At 40.4% G+C, this 22,779-nt stretch overlaps 1 protein-coding gene across 4 annotated transcripts in view; it reads right to left on the bottom strand.

The window, feature by feature from the left end:
* ip6k1 (inositol hexakisphosphate kinase 1) overlaps positions 1-22,779 on the bottom strand; it is a 40,909-nt gene that overhangs the window by 16,304 nt on the left and 1,826 nt on the right. For all 4 annotated transcript variants that reach the window (XR_012594260.1, XM_074637807.1, XM_074637827.1 and 1 more), the window contains exons 2-4: positions 2,922-3,169; positions 1,828-1,973; positions 1,529-1,655 (exon numbers count right to left, since the gene is read on the bottom strand). Coding sequence is in view for 3 of the 4 variants with exons in the window: in XM_074637807.1 (XP_074493908.1) it covers positions 1,529-1,655; positions 1,828-1,944 (244 nt within the window). In the remaining variant the exon portion in view is untranslated. The remainder of the gene's footprint in view (positions 1-1,528; positions 1,656-1,827; positions 1,974-2,921; positions 3,170-22,779) is intronic.

Genomic DNA, 22,779 nt, shown 5'->3' with positions numbered 1-22,779 from the left:
TCCGTCCTCCTCTTCTGTCTGTCTGCCTCGGCATCCGCCTCCGAACCCAGAGGAGTAAAGATTATCTAGAGCAGTGTTTGAATTACGGGGTAGCCAGAGTCCCTAAAAGAGACCTGGGCTCCTCTGAAAGCAACAAGTCTGGGGGCGTCACAAAACACAAATTAATAATCAATCAAGTCATTAGAACATCTCTAAACCTAATGTTATCAAAATACAGAAAAGGTATCTCTGCTGCACACCTGAATGTGAGACAGGTGCATCGTAGGGCAGCAACAGCTCACTCATTGCTGGCATATTAAATATTCCATACAACATTTCAGTTAAAACAAATCAGTCTAGCAGTAAGCAAGACACGTTTTTCACTTCCATTTAAAGCATTTCTAATCCTACAATGAAAGATATGACAAATAGAAATATCTTTTAAATGTGTTTGCGGCTCTTTGAATTGGTCTTTATCTTCTGTTGTTAATATATACATGTTGTAGACGTGGCAGGGGGTGTTTTTATGTATTATGACTGTGGTCTGCTTTCATGTTGTGTTGTTTTGTATGCCAATCTTTGTGTGTAAGTTTTGTGTGTGGCTCTGAAGCCAGATTAGATGGATTTATCTTAAGTAAGTACACTCATCTGTAATCTTGTGTTGTGGCTGCGGCGAATTGGCCACAACAAGACAGTAGTTGACACTCAACAAGAACCTGCGGCTGAGAATGTGTGTTCACTGTTCACAATGTAGAGTGGCTACAAGTTCAGGCTGCAAGGAAGTTTCGAATACCAATCATCACAAAAAACACTATCCATTCCAGCTACGACAGACACTGTTTCCCACCGAGAACCTGAGTCAGTTATAACATCTTAATAACAAGTGATTCGGAGAGAATACAAACTAGTTAGCAAGTGAGCAGAATAAAAGACAAAATGCACAGCTAAAAGTAATAGAGATGGTTAAATTGTTCAGCTTTTGCCACTCAACGGAAAAAAGACGAAGCCTAAACTCTGACAATTCCAGGATCAAATTGTCTCGTATGGAGTAACACGTGCAGCTACGGGTCCAACACATTCACTGTTTTCACTGCAGTGAAATAATGTGGAAGAATTCCATGAGAGTATGATGAGAGGGTATTTAAGCCCATCTGATAACATAGTTGTGGTAGTACGTCAGAATAAAGGGTTAGTATATGGAGTTCACCAACAAATCCAGCTTGTATCCATAGCTACACTAACACTAAAGAAGTACTCTCTTAAAAAAAACTTGTGCATTTGGCTGCCGAGATTAAATCAAACGTAACATGCCTGGGCATTGATCTGAATCAGAGTTAAATTTCACTTCACACATGATTAAGATGAGCAAAAAGCTTTTTATCACTTCAGAAACACTGCTCACCTGGTAGAGCAGGTACAAATGCATTTATATTTTGTATTGTGATGCACTTTGAGCTACATATCTTGTATGAAAAGTGCTCTATAAATAAAGTTTATTATTATTATTATTATTATTAATAATAATAACCATCAGAGAGCTGTGACTGACCTTTATACTCCGGAGTGAACTCCTTCATCTCTGGAGGCAGAGACTCGTAGAAGCGCTGCTCTCTGCTGATCAGAGGCTTACACACCGTGTGGTCATCATAACGCATCATACTGGTGTGACCCCCCACCTGCACACACACACACATGAAAATAGGCAAAACAGGTTATATAAAAACTTAAATATAATAATATTATATAAAGTGCTTTTTTTTTTTTAGATAAAAAATAAAGATTAATATCATCAACGTAGAGCTCTAACTTTATGTCAGCTTTTCTGAAACACACGCCGTTCCTACCCACCTGGTGTACGAAGGGCTCCAGTGGAACGCCTCCTGCCCGTGGTCGAAGTGCAGCCCCTCCCCCCTGCCCCGCCCCCTGTAACTTGTTGTCCATGTTGTTGGTGTGAGGGAGGCACATGACTCCTGGCGGACGCACCGCGCCTCCTCCTGCCGAGGAGAAAAGGATTTATGAAAGGTGTGTCAGAGAAAACTAATATGGGTCTTGTTTTGCAGTAAAGCTGCCTCTATACTCTATAGACGAATAACTTTGGAAACCCCCTCCGCCCACAACTTCCATTTCAACATGTCATTCAAACACTTCTATTCTAGCATAACCAGCCCACAGTTTTGCTAAGGCAGCAGCTCTCACTAGGACTAGGTATCATTTAAAGAAATTCAACATAAGCAACATCTTCCCCCATCACTTTACCTTTATATACTTTACTTACTGTTTTACAAGCTGTTTACACCTCTGTATATATATATATATATACATATATATTCACTTACTACACTTACTACATTGCTATTTACATCCGGTTTATTAATTTGCAATTATAGGAAGACCGAGGACGTTTTACAAACTACCGTTAACGGCGCAACTGGGCTCTGATAGCGGCTGACGGCTGCACAGCCGCCACCAGTCACGCAGGGACGTACATCACTGTTTTGCATGGAGGCTCCATACACAAAGTCAAGGTAGTGAGGGAGAAAAAAGTTCTCTCTCAAACATATAATGCAACACTATCATTGCTTTGTCCCAGATACAATACATGCAGACAGGGAGATAAATATATCATTCACTGTTACTGCATTGTTGGAGGGAGCCCGAGATCCAAGATTTTCATTGCCAACGACTCGTTCTCTATAATAATAGTTGTGCGTATGATAATAAAGAACATCAAACTCTACTCCTGTCCTCTGTTGCTTCTTTAATCTATGTACGGAAAGCAGGTGTGTTTCATTTATCTAAAAGAGTATAAATATGTCTTTGGCTTTGATAATCAATCAAAGGATATGATGTGAAACCTTCCTCCCTAGTGTTCTGGTGATGATCATGTTCACAACTCTTGGTTTGCTTGAAAGAAACCAAACTCGGGGTGGTCCTGGTCTTACCTTGGGCATGGGCTCTGGTGTGCAGTGACGGGGACAGGGGGGCGCAGGGCACCACGGGCTGCTGGGAGCGCACGCCGGCCCCGGGGGGAGGCGGCGCCAGACCGAAAAACCACCTCGCAAAGCCACCAATCAGAGTGCTCCAATCCACCGCCGGCAGCACGGAGACCCAATCAGGACAGTGGGTGGGGGGGCAGAGTTGGGGGGAGTGCAGGAGGAGCAGGGTGTCAGGTAGGCAGGGTCACCACTTCCTGTGGAGAGAGGACATAATACCATGTTATGTTTAATATGTATTTAAAGCTGCGCCTTTTTTGCCACTTCAGGGCTCCAGAGTGCGGCCATATTTGTTGCAATGTGTCAAGTACAACTAAGCATTTTCATTTGCCGCACCGGTGCACCTGACATTTAGTCTATCTGTGCGAGTGTATGTGTGAAACCACGCCCTGTACTCCTCCTCGAGCAACATCACAACCTTTAAACATTGTATTGATTGTTTTTTCATCAAGAAAATTGCTGTGGTGCCCGTTACACCTGTCCACGGCCCTGAACGGCCCAGCCTAGACCCGACATCACCGGCGGAGCTAACCGCTCCACCACCTGACTGCCCGGTCCTCCGTAAAATACCTAATAATGAGAGGCGCCGGATTCATTTCACAAGTGTGGAGCGGGGGCAAAAAGTCTGTGTACATCTGTGACACTGTACATTTAATAACACAAGACAACTTAAGCGCTATTTTCTTCTCGCCAACAGCTGATCTGCTCTGAGTACCGTAACTCTCTCTCTGTTGCTCGACCACACACTCACCACACACACATTACATTACGCTACTCTTGGTACCAACAATGTAATATGTAAACATGTGGATTGCACTTATATTGCACGATCGTACTGCGAGCATCAAAGCTTGGTGTAGCATGGCATTTTGGAGATTATCGTCATCCACTCTCGTTCACAATGCGGTACAGCGCCCCTCTGACCCAACATCTTCTGCTGAGATGGCCTCATATGACTCAAAAAACATTTACCTGCACCTTTATTCCCCTTAACAGTATTAAGTATTATTGTGGGGCCAAAAGGCGCGGAGAAATTTTTGGGAGCAATTGTGTGCTGGTGCGCATAAACGAAAAAGTTCTTCTGGAGCCCCACACTTGCAGTAAAGTCATTTTTGCTGTAAAACCAAAACTATGAGCTGAGAGAGGCTAAATTGCTGTTTGAGAAGACACATTTTTGGTGAAAAAAATCCCTGACACATGCATGATGTTACATGGTGTGCTCCTTCAGCACAAAACAACAGTCTCATTCACAACAGGGCTGATGTAACGGAGTCTGAAACAGCTCATAAAAATAACACACACTCACACAGTTCTCTGGGCATGTCGCCACAAACAGTTGACATCAAATGTTTCAACATGTCAGCTTCGGCCAGACTGTCACACACACACTCACAAATACAGACACGCATATTTACATTCTCTACGTAGCTCAATGAGTAGGACAATGCAGCAGCAGCAGTACTGTCAGGGTCAGAAAAGACGTCCCCCTGCACATGATGTTTGCTTTTATCTCATTTAACTTTGTGTTTGGAGAGCCACTTCTAAACAAGGAAAAGAATTAAGCAATTAAAGTATGGAGACATTTAAAAATCCAACAGTATGTGAAACCTTACACTTCCTGGAACACACTTTACTCCCCAAACTACAAAGAAGCAGCCCATGGTTTTGTTGTAGCTCCCCACAGATGTCCTCTCAGCTCTCTGCTGATATGAAACTCAACTGTTATTAATCGACAGTAATCTGAGAGGATATTTTGTCATTCAGGATTTACTCTCTCTCTCTCTCAAAAATACAACAAGCCACAGAATGAAATCAAAGCCTATCTGTTGCTGAGTAACATCTAAAATAAAAGACACAAAATGATTAACATTTGAAACAATGACACTGGAGACGATAACAATGTGAACAAAACACCAGATTTTTTTTTAATTACCATATCAAACAGCTAAAGACACCACACAAATGTAACAGAGCTTGTTTCTAAAACCATGTGAATTAATTTCGGTACATTTTGAATCATTCAAATGTACGCAAGAGATGATGGTCTTTGAAAAATATTGCATTGGACGAATAAAGGTTCCTGAAAAAAAAATAAAAAATCATATTATGTGGTTTAATGCAGTTTACCAAATGCAGAAATACATAAATTCAATCAGGGATGCACCGATTGTGAAATTCTGGGCCGATATGGATGTTTAAAATAACAATTTGGCCGATAGCCGATACTGATGTTGTTTATTTAGTTTTTACTGTCATTTATTCCCCTTTTGTGCCGGGGAAACAAAATCCTCTTCATCTGAGCTGTTTTTAAAGTCATTCAGCATTTCATTACAATGTCTTTGAATGAGCACAAATTAAATCATACAAATGTATGAAAAGGTCTTTTTTCCTGTTTCAACATGACAATACCCCCCCTACACAAAGCCAGCTCCATAAAGAAATGGTTTTCCCAGTTTTGTGTGAAAGAACTTGACTGGTCTGTACAGAGTCGTGACCTCAACCCCATCCAACACCTTCAGTTCATCCCTGCCGATATAACAGCAGATAAATGCCAATCATTGCTCAGCTATCAGATATGGGTGAAATGTTCGGGTGTCCACATACTTTTGGCTATAATTTATTTCCCTGATTTTCCCTCCTCTCCCGTGCCTTTTCTCAAATTCCCCTCTACCACCTCCTGTCCAATCCCCCTTTCCCATCATGCACCTCAAAGCTGCCCCAAAATGACTCATCATCGCCTGCCTGAAGGCATGAGACGAAAGGAGGAGGAACAAATAACGGAACAAAGAAGAAAAAGGGGATTGGAAGGCCCATTAATGACGTCACAGCCGGCTCATGTATGTATGTATGTGTGTGTGTGTGTGTGTGTGTGTGTGTGTGTGTGTGTGTGTGTGTGTGTGTGTGCTTTTCTGAAGGCATCATCTGGTCAATGTCAAGGGTGCAGCGAGGCACGTCGCTCACTGATGATATCATGATGTGGGCTCATAATAATGGAGCAATGCCAAACAAAGCCTCCGTACACCACAGTTCAGACATGCCAAGACATTTTACAAAACATAAACCTTCCGATTTTACACAAAACAGTAACTCGGCTCATCGCTGAAATCAGTTTACTGCAACATTTGAATTCTGCACACCCATCACCTAATTGGGACTGATTAGATTGTTTGCCTCCTTTTCAAAACTTGTATAAACCCCAAAAGGTTAAATTTTTTTCCGACTGGCTGCTCTGATTAATTACCAAGAAGCTAACATACGATGTCACTGATCAATCAATCACCTGCTGAGCTGAACCACACAGATCCTGATGCATCTCACCTCGCTATCTATGTAGTTACTACATGACCTTTAAAACAATCTCCTCACTCATTAAATATGTGGCCTTTGCTTGTTTTCCGTGAAGGTTAATAAGCCTAATATTATATTTATTCTAGAATTAACACAGGCACAGTTTCTATCAGGCAATTTATTGATTGAAAGAAAATTAATCTGCAACTATTTTGATAATCAGTGAGTCATTTCAGACGTTTTTCTAGTTTCCAGTTTCTGGTTATTGCTTCTCAAACTTGACGTTTTGCTGTTTTTTTCGTCATCATTTCTGATAGTAATAAATGTCTTTGGGTTTTGGACTGTTGACAAAGCAAAACAAGCAATTTCAATGTATGAAACTTTGGGCTCTGGGACATTCTCATATTTCCGTATTCTTTGATTAAATAAAATTAGATTAAACGCTAATGAAATGAATCAGTAGTTGCGGCCCTAGTGTGGATAATTGAAAGTGATGTATATGTGATGCCAGTAACAATGAAAACTACTATATACTAGGGGTGGGAAAAAAAATCTATTCACCTATGTATCACAATTGTTTTTTTTTTACAATTTTGAAATTGATTTAATGCCAGAATCGATACATTTGCTTCATTTGAGTCTATGTGGAGGTACAAGGAAGTTACCATTGTTATTGTTGTAGTCTGAGTAACATGACGTCATATCCGTTCCGTATACGTTGACTAAAACAAACCGCAGCGAGCCGAAACTTGAAAGTAGAAAAACGGGTCCATGTGGATACAACCTGCACCCTTACATTTTAACTCCAAAGTGGTAAACACTACAGACACAGTAAAGTAAAGTAAAGAAACACTTTGGGTTTCACACATTGCCAGGAAAAGCAGAGCTATACATCACGGCTAAAGCTGCATGCTAATTCGGCCGACGCTACAACTGTAGAGCACCCATATACTGGCATTAATGTTAAATTAGGCCTGTACGATATGAGGAAAATCTGCGATGTGCGATAACATTTTTCAATATTGCGAAAACAATATGAATTGCAATAATTAAACAAATATTGAAGTGTGCATATTAGCTATACATATACATATATTTTATATATAACTAGGCTAAATGTTGTTTCTAGAGCAGCAACAGTAATGTTTACAAAAGCAAAGTCACTATATAAACTCATTAATATCTCACTGGAAACAAAATGTTAATAAAATAAATCATATTCCTGACATGAAAATATTGAGTGAAGTTTATAAAGACTGACGAACATAGACATCAGACAGTATCTGTCCTTCTGTCTTCTGTCCTCCCTCTGCTGATGTGATTCACTGCTGCAGGTAACGTTAGAGCTGGTAGAGAGAGGAGAGGCTGCTTTGTCTCAGCCAGCTGATGAGTTTACAAAAGGGATGAATTTAACCGATAACCGACCGACAGACAACCGAGTCTCCAGTTCACCCGTCCGGGAGCGTTACTGTAGCAGCCACGGTGCTGCGTGTAGTGTTGCGGACATGCAGCCACTTTCCCAGTAACTCTCCACCGCACATTTAGTTTAGTTTAGCAGGTTGTCAGCTGTGTGTTTGCCTGGCTTAACGATACTCTGTCGCCGAGAAGTATACAAGTGTGACTACGTCCAGTTTTCAAAATAAGGTGTTAACAAAGGGAACTGTATATACAAAATACATATAGATAGAATATTGATTGGATTATATTCACAAGAAGTATAAAACATTACATGTCCCTTATAAATTAAATAGAAAATACCACTAATTTGTGAGGGAAATTTCTTTATTCTTAGCTTTTTGGGTTGCTGGAAAAGATTTAATAAATAATTCCAGACAATGACTGATATATTTGACTTCAGGACTTCTCTGCTTACATACATGCTGAAAATCAAACATTTTAACTGTATTAATTTAGATATTTTTGAAAGTAAAAGTCCGTAGAAGTGTATGATTCAACTTTTTGCCATGGTCTAATGTTAAAAAACCTAACAAAAATCACAATTAATCGTAATATCAAATCGCAATACTTAAAAATCGTAATACATCTCGAATCAGCATTCAACTATTGTGATAGTATCAAATCAGGAGATAGGTGCATCTTCCCACAATTACATAGTGCAAATACAGTAAACAGAATGGCTACAATCCACAAGAAAGGGCTGGCTTTGCCCCACAAAGCCAGCCAAGGTATGCTGCTCTGTGACCGGACAAAAACAAGACCTTGTTTTTAACCACCATGATAAATATCTTGGCCATAAAAAGAGTCACAAGTTTAACTATTATACAGTGTCCAGTATCATTTCCAAGTGTTTAGCAACTACACCAGTGAACCACCGGGAGGCTTTTATTTTGACTTTAACACTTAGTTTAGTAACTGACTGCTTGTTCAATAGAAACTCAATTCTCTTATTGATCTGATGATATATTTTCTGCGCTGTAAGGGAGCTGCTTACATGAGGAGCTGCAGGCACCAGACACTTACTGAAAACCTCAAACCTCCAACATGTCATCAAGGTAAGAAATACCTCTAACAACACTGTTCCTGATGTACAGAAAAACACTCGCACTGGGCCCACATCACAGGCAACAACCACGACTGCTGCACAGCACGGTGCACGCATTTAGCCACGATGGAAATTCAACATCTAGCTGTCTGATCTCAGGTCACGATCCAAGCTTGACCAAGCATGATGCAACCCCAGATGCAGGCTGGAGCGCACGCACACACACACACGCACACAAACATGCGCACACGCAGAGCAAACTGTGTTTCCCACGAGCAATGAATTCTAAAGTTAGAGCAACAGTAAACATCAGGTCACATCTGTTCTGGGATCAGTGAAATCAACCCGATGATCCATGACTTCTAACATTTCACTTCACTCAACACACACACAAACACCGTCTATCCGACACTTCAAATATGAACACATACACCGTCTCTGTGAGGTCTTACGGTCCAGCTGAATACTGTGCCAAGAGATTATTAATTCATACTTTCAATTATGAATGGTTGCTATCTTATTGCTAAGCATGCTATACTCCTAATATTGACCTCAAATTCTCACAGAGCATACAAAATAAAAAAATGAGATCATCACTGTGTGCAGTGTGCAGTGGTCATTTAATCACGAATATACTGTAGAAATGATAAAATAAAATAAAATATGTAATTTATTCAGAAATCAGTATTTTAAATGATGTAGAGGAAGGTTGACTTCCTATTGGTGGTGCAAATGCAAACAGAAAAAAAGCCCTTGAAGGTTCTCGGGGGAGCTCCCCAGAACTGTTTGGTCCGAAAACACCTCACGACATTCTGAACAGACATTTGTGGTGCCCTGACTTTTCCTCTAGTGCCACTATGATGGTTGTTGTTTTACTGATGTACCTTATGGATGATGGCAGTGCAATTTGGTACAGACATTCATGGTCCCCAGAGGATGTCTTGCAATAACTTTGATCCCCAGACCTTTCATCTAGCATCACCATCTGGCAACATTTCATTTTGCCTGCTAAACTAATGACATTCCTATCAGCTTCTGCTGTATGTTGTGTTTAGTGCTAATCAGCAAACACTAAACTAAGATGGTGAACATGGTAAACTATACTTGCTGAACATGTTAGCATTATGAACATGTGAGGATGCTGATGTTAGCATTTAGTTCAAAGCACCGCTGTGCCCAAGTACAGCCTCACAGAGCTGCTAGCATGGCTGCTGGCTAAGATCAAAAGGTATCTGGTAACACAGAGGTAGGTATCGGGGTATTAAGTGAACAGCTGGTGTTTGGTAACTCCTCTGTACGGTGGTCTTGTCTCCGCGGTCTATATGTGTCTCCAGTGAATTCCTGGCACACAGACAACAGGTGTGTGTTTCCATCAGGCAGCGTCCTGTATGCAGTGTGATGCGAAGAGCTGGGAATAGGCTGGTGGAGGGCAAAGTCAAGGACAACTTTCCTCCCCCTGCTGTCTCCCACATACTCTATCCTCCTCCTCCTCCTGTTTCCTTCATCCCCCTCCCCAAATCCCCATGTCTCCTCACCTTCCATCTTGTCTTTTTAATCTCATCCCCCTCCTTCAATCCTTCTTTCTCCTAAGGCTGGACGATCGCACGGTAAAAACAATAGTTTGACAAAATACCTCTGTACTGATTAGGGATGATCTGACATTTTCAGTCCCGATACCGATACGATACCAGAGCTAAGGGTATCAGCCGCTACTGAGTACTGATCCAATACCAGTGTTTAATTAATAAGCTGTATGCCTCACTGTGTGGAAGTGACTGGGCTCATTCTTTTATGTGAAACGCAACATCAAATGCGAGATTGGAAGCATTTCTATTGCCTCCACACGGCTCTCAATATGGCGATGATTAAACAGTGCTAATAGTGAAAACACGGCAACACTGCTGACAGAGCTAACAGTGATGACCTCAGGGGTAACCGGAGGATGGGTGCTCCGCTACTGCAACGGTGCCATCGATTGGGATGCCATTATCAGCTTTAACCGCTGTATGAGAGCAGTGCAGAGTAGTAGCTGTGAGCTAGCAAGTGGGTCACCCTCACATGCACTAAAAGCATGCACGACCGGTCTGGCAATGTCAACAAAGCACGGAGAAGCTCGGATTTCAACATACACAGAGGGAAAGTGACTTCATTCTCTGCTCAGGTAGACATTACTGCTCTAATTCTTTACATAGCAAATAGTTGTTTGATGCCATATTAATGCTCTGGATATCGTATAGAGCACCTTTAAACATGGCTTTCTTAACTTTGTAAAACAAAATGTAACAAATAAATACATAGATATATATTTACTGAATTATTATCTATTATTAAAATAATAAATTATGCACCAGCAACTTGGTTAAAAATCTACAAAATGAATGAGCGACCAGTCCATGCAGTGGTGGCTACCAGGTCGCAAAGATGTCGTCTGACAAGAACAGAGATCTCCTGCACACTCTCGCCCTCTGTCCCCTGCTGCCAGTGTGAGCACAACTTGCCAGATGACTTCATTTAGGAATAACTGTAGCTCATCATATCTGCGGTGACCGAGTGGCTGAGTATTCCACCGTCTGTCTATCAGATGTGACGTCTGTCTGACTGAAACTGGAGGAGGCAGCCCAGGAGTCCACGGACCAAAACAAACAAACAGACAAACAACCCAATCTCTAATAGTCCCCCTGTGTCCTGCCAGGTGTGGTGAATAACCTGAGCGGCCAGCCAATCAGCTTAGAGGATCTGTGTGAGCATATCTTACATCACCGAGCATCACTGTGACAAAGCTGTGGGCTCACTACGGCTCTACAACACCGACAGACTGATTAAGCTGCTATTTCTGACTGACTAACCATGTGTGTGTGTGTGTGTGAGGGAATCCTTCTGTCCTTCAGTAAGTCACAGATAGAGCCAATTAAGGACTTCCGGGGACCTCTAAGAGAAGAAGTGCGTAGTTTGGCAGTGAGTTGCATGAGAGTCGAATTTAAAGGGTTACTGAGGATATGCACTGCAGCACATTTATCATTTGTAGGAGATGTTGTCTGCCTGGTTGAGTAGTTTAAAGGAAAGGACCTTTCTAAATTGCATGTCACTGTCTGGTTTGTCTGAAGACACTCAGGATTTCAAAACTTAAAAAAAAAATCCTCTATTGGCCCTATAAATCATCCTTCTTGCAGGAAGAAGAGGGCATGGCAACAAGTGTTTTACTAGTTTATTTAACTGTTGTTTCAAACAAAGTACATAGCAGAGTACTTGCTTTTTTTTTTTTTTCTTCATTGCATTCAATACACCAGATGTATTTTAAATAGCCATGCATTAGCATCCCTACCCATCTACTTTGTCTTGGTAAACACTTTGCAATAATCACAAAGATGTGAAATCACAAACCTGTGCTGCCCTTTTGGTGTTAGGGATGTCAATGCAACATTGACTGAAGTACACTGCAGATGCAAAACTAGCAGGCTGAGGTGGACAGAACACAGTAAGGAAGGGACGATACACCTACCTCCTGATTTAATACTGTCACGATACTTGGGTGCCGATTTGGTATGTGTTGCGATTTTTAAGTATTGCGATTCGATATTGCGATTTTTATTAACTTTTTTATCACTAGGCCATGGGAAAAAATTTAATCATACACTTCTAGGGACTTTTACTTTGGAAAATATCTAAATTAATACAGTAGAATGTTTGATTTTCAGCACGTATGTAGTCTGAGATGTTCTGAAGTAAAATATATCAGTCATTGTCAGGCATTATTTATTACTTTTTTCCAGCAACCCAAAAATCAAAGAATAAAGACATTTCCCTCACAAATTAGTGGTATTTTCTATTTAATTTATAAGGGACATGCAATGTTTTATACTTCTGGTTTATATAATCCAATCAATCTTATTTCTATATATGTATTTTGTATATACAGTTCCCTTTGTTAACACCTTATTTTGAAAACCGGACGTAGTCACACGTGTATACTTCCATGAAGTCCGTCGTTAGCTCTCCCGTCAGCTCCGTTCTCTTTATACATCCATGGTCAGCTCCATCGGGGCCGTTTGAATGCATTTAACATTAATGTCAGTATATGGGTGCTCTACAGTTGTAGCATCGGCTGATTTGACCAGAGATGAGCGTGACAGCTGGCTTGACGCATGTTACCGCAATACGATAAAATTTCCTGTCCATGACAGAGTTGGCATGCAGCTTTAGCCATGATGTCTAGCTCTGCTTTTCCTGGTAATGTGTGAAACCCAAAGTGTTTCCATACTTTACTGTATGTGTAGTAGGGATGCTAATTTTGAAAAATGTTCTTAACCGATAACCAACCCTCGTTAACCAATGTTTTAATCGTTAACCGCGGTGCGCCACCTGCAGTGTAGGAGCATAACAGACAACGGAGTCCCCAGTTCACCCGTCCGGGAGCGTTAACTTAGCAGCCACGGTGTTGCGTGTAGTGTCGTGGACATGCAGCCACTTTCCCAGTCAAAGTCTCCACCGCACATTTAGTTTAGTTTAGCAGGTTGTCAGCTGTGTGTCTGCCCGGCGTAACGATAGTTTGTCTGCCCGGCATAACTTAAGTGAGTGTCCGACAAACAGTGTGTGTATTTGTGATACGTTAGCAACTGTAGCACTGCCGGAGGCTGCGTGCTCGCCGCCGCCACACGTTTAGTCTGCGTAACTTTAGTGTCCGACAGACCGTGTGTGTGTGTTGGCGGTGAGTGTGAGGTTGTTGGTGGCGCTATAGCTGTGAACGTAGGTGTAGCAGTGTGTGTACAGTTTATTTGTCGATGAATAAATGCTACGAAACTACAACTCCTCCGCTCCGCTCAGGAGCCAACTTCCTTTGTCCTGCAACTCCGGCTCCGCCTCTTAAGGTGTGCTGTTAAGGTGGACCAGCTTTTCTCCTTAAAATGACAAGCCGCTCCTCTGAGTTTTGCTTAGCTTTTTAATTAATTATTAATATTTCCTGTTTAACTGTTTAACCGATAGTGTTAATGGTTAACGGTTAAACGGTTAATTATTAACATCCCTAATGTGTAGTGTTTACCACTTTTGATTTAACGTGTGAGAGTGAAGGTCGTATCCACGCAGATCCTCCGCCGTTTTCTACTTTCTCGTTTTGGCTCGCTGCGGTTTGTTTTGGTTGATGGATACGGGACAGATATGACGTCACGTTACTCAGACTACAACAATAGAAGCGGTAACTTCCTTCTACCTCCGCATAGACTCAAATGAAGCATATATATCGATTCTGGCATAAAAAAAATCTATTTCAAAATCGTAAAAAAAAAAAATCACGATACATAGGTGAATCAATTTATTTTTTTTCCACCACTATAACACAGTGGAATACAGTAGAGTAAGAATCTGGTTTTGATCGGCTTTGAAGGCACAATGGGTAGGATTTTCCTTAAAAAAACAAAGTATAGACCGATACAAAAATAATCCCTCTCAATCATCACTTCTGACCCACTAGAAGTGTGTGGTGGTGTCTGTATCTACAGAGACCCTGCAGCAAAACGCCAAGCAGGCAAAGCTCGTTCCAAAATGAAAGTCAATCTGAGGTTGGCTTTCACCTGCTGGCGAGCACCGTAATCCTCATTGAGCCGGGGCCAACTTTGAATGTTGTGTTTACTAACCGCAACCAACAAATCATCAGCGTTTAGCCACACAAGATAAAACTACTATAACAACTACTACTACTGTTTCTCTTGCTCCTGACAATAAAGAAAAAATGCCAAAAAAAGCCTTAAAAAATCTGTCTTGCAGGAAAAAAAAGACAAATAACCAAAACAAAAAACGCTGCTCCAGAGTTTTCATGAGATTAATCTACATATAATGACTTCACAAACCCCAATGAGATGTTTTCAAACTTCTCAGTCTGACCAACAGACCCAAGAAATGCACAGTGACTCAGAGAAAAGCAGCAAATGCTCACATGTGAGAAGCTGTGTTTTACTTGATATATTAATCAATTACTTACCTAAATCATTTTAATCAATTACTATTATTTAAACTGTTCAGTACTACTCTGCTCCATCAATCGCAACACAGAGGGCTGCAAAAGGTGTCTCTCACCCATGAAACACTTATCTTACACAGTTGATCAAAGTGCTTACAATCAACAAAGAGACCTGTTCCACCTGCATTTAAAATCACTTGAGGTAATCAGATTATAATCTGTCAGAGGACAACCACGAGTGTTGGAAATTTACTTTTTTGTCCACCTGCCACTGTGGCTGGTGGATTCCAAATCTACCAGCCACTCATTAGAGTACCATTGTTTTTTTGGCTGAATAAATCTAGCAGCCACTAGCATATTTTACCAGCATTTGGCTGGTGGCTGGTGTGAATTTCCATTATTGTCAATCACATGGATATACAGGTGCAAATTTACTCAAGAAGCAACAATGGGTAAGCAACACAGTAACAACATCAACATCAACAACAACAACCGAACTGGAACACATCTCCAATCCACACGACCTCATACTGGAACTTTGGCTAGTGATGAACTCAGTTATGAAGGGTAGTGAATATAAATTTATATATTTATGGCTGTTAACTTGATTGAAAAAAGATCTAACCAATCAGAAGTGGGATTAAAAATGGCAACATCATCTTCGTGAATCACAACAACAAAAAATTACAACAGAAAAATGGTGACGTGAAGTGTGGATGAGCTGGACGTAGCTGTGTATAGGTTGTTGTTAATTCAACTTGCAGATATAACAACTCTTAAGTCAACATGTTTCTACAAACATTAACTGCTCCTAGCAAACGCTACTACACCTTCTGTGCTGACAGAAAATGATGCAGAAGGGACGAATACATCCGTCACATTGGTTCAGCAAAATAACCCCTCTATAAAATAAAAACAGCTAATATGAGCACAATGTCAGACTGAATGATGAGGTGAAAACAAAATAACAATTCAGTCTGATTATCAGGCTACATCTTCTGATCTTTCCTCTCACCTGTGCTCACCTCTTATGCAATATACATATTAATCCTACATTGCTGCATGACAACATTTAGCTGTGTTGGTCCACACTACATAGATTTAACCACATTTACATCAGAGGGGTCAGCTCCTGCTGCCTCATCAATGAAGTTGGCGAGATTAAACAAAGAAGGGGAAAGAACTCTATTTAGCTGCAGCATGTACATGGTCAAGTAGGAGCTTTGCTGATGGAAACGAATTACTGCATGTGGATATCTCAAGTGAAAAAGTTAAGATATCAAGGGGTCTGAGAAACACACTGGAGGACGAACATATCTCGTCTGGTCTGAGAAGTTACACCTTGGGATCTTCCAGGAGAACCAAGCTGAGGAGGAGAAGGAGGAGGAGGAGGAGGAGGAGGAAAAATGGACAGATGGATCCAAACAGGAAACATGAAGATGTATACGATTCAACATATATGGAGCGCTAGGATACTGATGGACAAGAAAAAAGCAATATGAAGTGCTTCCTGTCTTTTATAATGGACCATGCATATTACATGAAGTGACGTGTTTAACAATCAAGTGAGGAATACTGAACGCCAGATGTATTCTAAAGCAGAGTTCCAATTATTAACCAATTGATCGAAACTCAGAGTCAGAACAATAATTACGGAATAACTATCATTTAAATCATTTTTTTAAGCAAAACTGCCAGAAACGTTATAGTTCCAGCTTCCTCAAATATAATACGTACGATTGTACGATTTTTAATGCTAAATGCAGTACCTGTCGGATGCAGTACCATATCGATCCAGAGATCAATGTATCGTTAGACCCCTAAAAATTCTACAATACTTTCTGGATATAATAATCTAACTTAAAAACTCATCTCATGCTATTCCCAGTCACTATTTTGTTTCAATTTTTGGTTTCTTGGTGGTATTGTTCTAAAACTAAAATTTAAAGCATTGTAATGTTCTAATCTGACAAATTCACTGAGTGTAGATAAATCCCAGAATTCATTACACAGTCAGGAGCAAGAGCCAAGACATCATTATCATCATCATCATCGTCGTCCTCATTCCCATCATGATGTCTTATCTCAGCAGCTTGTGTGTGTTATTGCTGAGTGGTTGCATTAGTGAGGCGTAGCATAACCAGGCTAAATGATGCTAAATAAGGGCTGGAGGTAGCTGCTGCTGACACAAAACTCACACACACCAAGAAGAGAAGAAAATAGAGACCTTGGTTCAAGTGCGATAGATAATCAATTAGGCGGTGGAGGAAAGGGGAAAAAAGAGGAGGCAGAGAAGGAAAGAAGGAAGTAATGAAGGATAAAGAGACAGGAGGTGGTAAAAAGAAAGTAAGAGGTTGTGAAGGAACTGAGGGTGATGGTGAAGGAAAGGAAGACATATGGAGGAAAGAGTGAGATAATTAAGGAACAGGGGATGAAAGGAAGTGAAGGAAAGAAAGAAAATCATGAGGGGAGGAAGTGATCGGGGAAATAAATGTGAGGGAATTAAAGGAAGAAGTCAGGAAAGGAAGAGCTAATGAGGGACAGAGGAAGCAATTAAACAAAGTATGAGATAAGGATCGACACAAGGAGGCAGGGAAGGAATGGAGAAAGTAGTGCAGGAAAAGAGACCCGGCTCTTTTTCTGTATCATAAAGCCCTGTGGGAGAGAAACCCCAAACACATCTGTCAGTCTCAAAAATCACAAACTACAACTGGGAAAAACACAAAAACACACACACAGCTGCTGCCATGTCCCCTGACACAAGTCAACAGCTGCTGAGCGACACACACACACACACATACACACGCACACATGTACACACATACACACATACAAACATACACACACAGAAGAACAATCCGTCCTATCAACAAGCGTCTGAGTGAGACAACAGCTCAGATCAGTCAAAACAACCACCAAGACCTCACATGTCTGCCATCTGGGCTCCTTTCTCACCACTAACCTAAGACTCTGGCGTTACCGCGGCAAGCCAAAGTCACGACATGTCAGTCAGCTGATGAGACTTTCATGTCAACAAGACACACAATACTCAAGTTAGAAGTTTTGGGTCAAAACTGTTGTACTACTGTATGTTTTCCCCTTGTGTTTGTAATTTCTTTTGCAAAATATTAGAAACACCTCTCAATAAAGTTCAGTCCCATTCAACAAAACCACCAATGCAAACTATAACCTCAATATACGTACAATTAAATGAATACCTCTCTGACAGTGTGAATCAAAACTGGACAGTATTATCTTTGCAAAGGTAGAATATAAGATAAGATGAGATATCATAAGCCTTTATTGATCCCCAGAGGGGAAATCCAAGAGTTGCAGCAGCACAAAGACAGAAATAAAGAAAGAAAATCTGTTATAAAAAAGTTGGAAAAATAAATAAATAAATAAATAAATAAATAAATAATAGTAAGAGGTATATACAGCTAGAATAAGAATAGAAGTAAAAATAAGAACTATATAAGAGCAATTAAAGTCAAAGTTACGAGGTAAAGTGACAATAGCAGCAAGTCAGCAAGTGTATTATGTAAACAGTGTACACCAGAATAATATAAAATGTTATTAAGTAGTGTTGTCTGTATAACTATAGCAAAATAATATAAATATATAATAACATATCCGGCTGACCTGAATGCTTAGAAGCTTTGACCGTTGCCATGGTAATCGATCTTCAAATTAGTATTCAATTGCTTTGTTTTTTTATATATATATATAAGTATGTAATAATGTATAAAACTCAAATAGCCCATGAAATAAGGAATAATCCCACAACATTATTCATTATTCTCAGACGGATATTGCTGTTTGTTGTGTGAAGAGGTGTGTGTGTGTGTGAGTGTGTGTGTGAGTGTGTGTGTGCGCATAGTAGCGCGTCAGTGTCACTGTACCAGGCACTGAAACGGGGTCACGTACCTAATAAAGTGGCCACTAAGTGTGTAAACAGTAGACATGTTTAAACCTGCAGTAGGCAGAATATTTTTGGCATCATTGGGCAACAATTCCATAATAACCTTTCAGCATATTGTAATTCAAGTGTTCTGAGAGAAAACCAGACTTCTGAACCTCCTCATGGCTCTGTTTTCAGGCTTTAGAAAATCTAGCCCATGACGAGAGACTTTGGCCAATCAAAGGTCATTTCTGAGAGAGAGCGTTCCTATTGGTTCCTATGGAGGCAGCTGTCAATCACTCGCAAACTCTGATCACATGGTCAAACTAGGCAGCTCTGATCAAATATTAATCAATATTCTCTTACTGTAATGCCTATTTCTCAACTCAAATGTTTTCAGAAACATCTTGTAGTGTACTGTTGCTGTGCTGTAATAGTTTGACCGTTTGATCGCAATTCGCAAGTGATTGACAGCTGCTCAGAGACGGCAAGGCTCAAGCACCGCTCTGATTGGTTGTTTTCCTCCGGTCTGTGAAATCTTGCAGATGCCATTAGGAGCACCGGAGGACAGGTTACCTCATGGTTCTCAGTCTCCACTGAGAATTATTATTGAACCATTTCAGTTTATTCTATATGCAACAGGAAGTTATAGTGATTACTGCTGCTACGGCAACTAAACACTAATTGTTATAAGCTTTGTTTTATAGCCTGCATGGACCATGTTAGGATCCCATAAGTGGGACCAAAAAGCCAGGCTTAAGCCCAAAGTTAGCCAGCTAACCTACCTGTCGTTCTCCATTCAAACCAAAGGCACAGGCACTAGGACTAGCTTTAGAACGGAGCACTCAATGTTTTGAGTAGAAGCGCTCCAGATGTTGGTTGGTTGCCTGGAAAAGGCTAAACTATCAAATTATAGACTAAAGTTTAAATTATACTTCAGCAAGCCGACAGAACGTTGTCACACATTATTTTTTATTTATAGTTTGGCAACAGTACACGCTGATCTTATAGGTACAGACGCCAGGCCTGGCTGAGGTTTGTTTACGTTCTGCAAAAGAGAGCGTAGCAACGCAGGAGAAAAATGTAGAGAGTTTAGAGGCGGAATTTTTTTCTTAATCTCAACATTGTTGAGATGATACAGGGATAAGGAGTGGCTAAGGTACGTCCCTTGAATAGAAACTGTCGATACAAGAAAATTAAACTAACTTCAGAGTGTTGATTTCTGGTCCATCACACCAATAGAATTGAATGAATTGAACTAAATCAGTATCGGCACAAATATTGACCTTATTAAATCGATCAGGTATCGGCCAGATGTGACCAAAAGAGTAAATACTGTTGTTAAACAGTTGTTACCGCTGTTAAAGTTAACGCGATAATAACGCATTGACACAAATTAGATTTAACACCAATAATTGACGCATTAAAGCAACTTGCAATTTTTTGTTTTTTTAAAGCTAAAGTGAAGATACTGGCATCATATGAAACTAGAAAACATAAGGAATCCATTGATTCCAATCATGTCATACTACTAATACTTGTCGTGAAGGAGGCAAAATAAAACACCAAACTTGGTATGACCATTTTCAAACAGGTCCCTTGATCTCTGACCTCAAGATATGTGAATGACAATGGGTTCTATGGGTACCCACGAGTCTCCCCTTTACAGACATGCCCACTTTATGATAATCACATGCAGTTTGGGGCAAGTCATAGTCAAGTCAGCACACTGACACACTGACAGCTGTTGTTGCCTGTTGGGCTTGAGTTTACCATGTTATGATTTGAGCATATTTGTTATGCTAACTCCAGTAACTGTGAGGGTTTCTGGACAATATGTGTCATTGTTTTGTGTGTTTAATTTATTTCCAAAAATATATATATACATACATTTGCATAAAGCAAGCATATTTGTCTACTCCCATGTTGATAAGAGTATTAAATACTGGACAAATCTCCCTTTAAGGTACATTTTGAACGGATACAAATTATATTTTTTAATTCATGCCAATAATTGACAGCCCTACTATCAATATAAAATGGTAACGGTGCATCTTTATAAATATTCAAGAATGGCATTTTGGTGACCGAAGAAAGGTGTAAACATGGTTTAATAAGTTACATACATCCAGATGGATAGAACAGTTTTGAGGATTTGAAAAAGAGAACGGCACAAACTGGGGCTAATTTATCATGTAGTAATTCCGTAGCTACCATACTAATTACTGTAATTAAAACAACTATTGTTCTATTGAAATTTCTAGTCATTACAATCCCAAACTTGTGAGAATAGAGATCTGGACACATGCCCTTGACATCCACTGATATTGAGAGAAACCAGGCAGACAGAGACAAAGTCTCTCCCCTCAAATGTTGACAATAGGTCATGATGAATCACAAGTGAATGTAGCTGACTGGTGTGGATGACAGAAGAAAGACTGGTCGTTTTCAGCAGGACATCTAGCATTGCATACAGGACAAAAAAAAAACTAAGTATAATAAAATATCACATCCTCCACCAGTCACTCCTGCTGTGACAGTCTGACAGAATCTGTAAAACCAGAGAGGTACCTAACTGATGACTGAGCTGTTTATTTACTAACATTATGGTGATTGTAGAGCAGCATGATAAGGCAGCCCCGTTATCAGTTGTATGACAACACATAACAGCATGGTCATCATCACACCCAGTGCAGCAGATGATAACTAATTAAACCCAATAAAAGCCATCAAACCTCCACTGTCACCATGTCATGCAGTAATAATAACAACCCAGTACTGCTAACCTGTAACAACACATTACCCCCCAGTAGTCCATCTGAATCCATGGCACAGCCTCCTTCATTAATTATATTAACACCGAGCTAGCTTCAAGCTAATGAAACTTTTATAGACCAACCTTGATAACGACACCAGCCCAGCTTCCACTGTTAACCTGACCATAACGTTAGCCAGCGTTGCTGTTAGCTGGTACCATCATGAATCACAAGTGAATGCAGCTGACTGGTGTGGATGACAGAAGAAAAACTGGTCGTTTTCAGCAGGACATCTAGCATTGCATACAGGCACAAAACAAAACAATAAAATATCACATTCTCTGTAAACCCACAGGTCACTCCTGCTGTGACAGTCGGACAGAATCTGTAAACCAGAGAGAGGTACCTAACTGATGAATGAGCTGTTTATTTACTAACATTATGGTCATTGTAGAGCAGCATGATAAGGCAGCCCTGTTATCAGTTGTATGACAACACATAGCAGCATGGTCATCATCACACCCAGTGCAGCAGAAGATACATAATTAAATCAATAAAAGCCATCAAAACCTCCACTGTGACCATGTCATGCAGTAATAATAAAAATCCAGTACTGCTAACCTGTAACAATACATTACCCCCCATTAGTCCATCTGAATCCATGGCACAACCTCCTCCATTATAACAACAACAAAACATGATGGTCATTGTAAGAGCAGCATGATAAGGCAGCCCTGTTATCAGTTGTATGACAACACATAGCAGCACGGTCATCATCACACCCAGTGCAGCAGAAGGTAATTAAACTTAATAAAAAAAGCCATCAAACCTCCACTGTCACCATGTCATGCAGTAATAACAATCCAGTATTCAGTACTGCTAACCTGTAACAACACATTGCCCACCCAGTGCAGCAGAAGATACCTGATTAAACCTAATAAAAAAGCCATCAAAACCTCCACTGTCACCATGTCATGCAGTAATAATAACAATCCAGTATCCAGTACTGCTAAGCTGTAACAACACATTGCCCACCCAGTGCAGCAGAAGATACCTGATTAAACCTAATAAAAAAGCCATCAAAACCTCCACTGTCACCATGTCATGCAGTAATAACAATCCAGTATTCAGTACTGCTAACCTGTAACAACACATTGCCCACCCAGTGCAGCAGAAGATACCTGATTAAACCTAATAAAAAAGCCATCAAAACCTCCACTGTCACCATGTCATGCAGTAATAATAACAATCCAGTATCCAGTACTGCTAAGCTGTAACAACACATTACCCACCCAGTGCAGCAGAAGATACCTAATTAAACCTAATAAAAGCCATCAGACCTCCACTGTCACCATGTCATGCAGTAATAATAACAACCCAGTTGCTACTGCTAACCTGTAACAACA

The sequence above is a fragment of the Sebastes fasciatus genome, chromosome 1 (assembly GCF_043250625.1).
Source record: "Sebastes fasciatus isolate fSebFas1 chromosome 1, fSebFas1.pri, whole genome shotgun sequence".
Classification (NCBI taxonomy): domain Eukaryota; kingdom Metazoa; phylum Chordata; class Actinopteri; order Perciformes; family Sebastidae; genus Sebastes; species Sebastes fasciatus.
The sequence above is the reverse complement of the archived record's forward strand: the minus strand, read 5'-3'. Positions and strand labels throughout refer to the sequence as shown.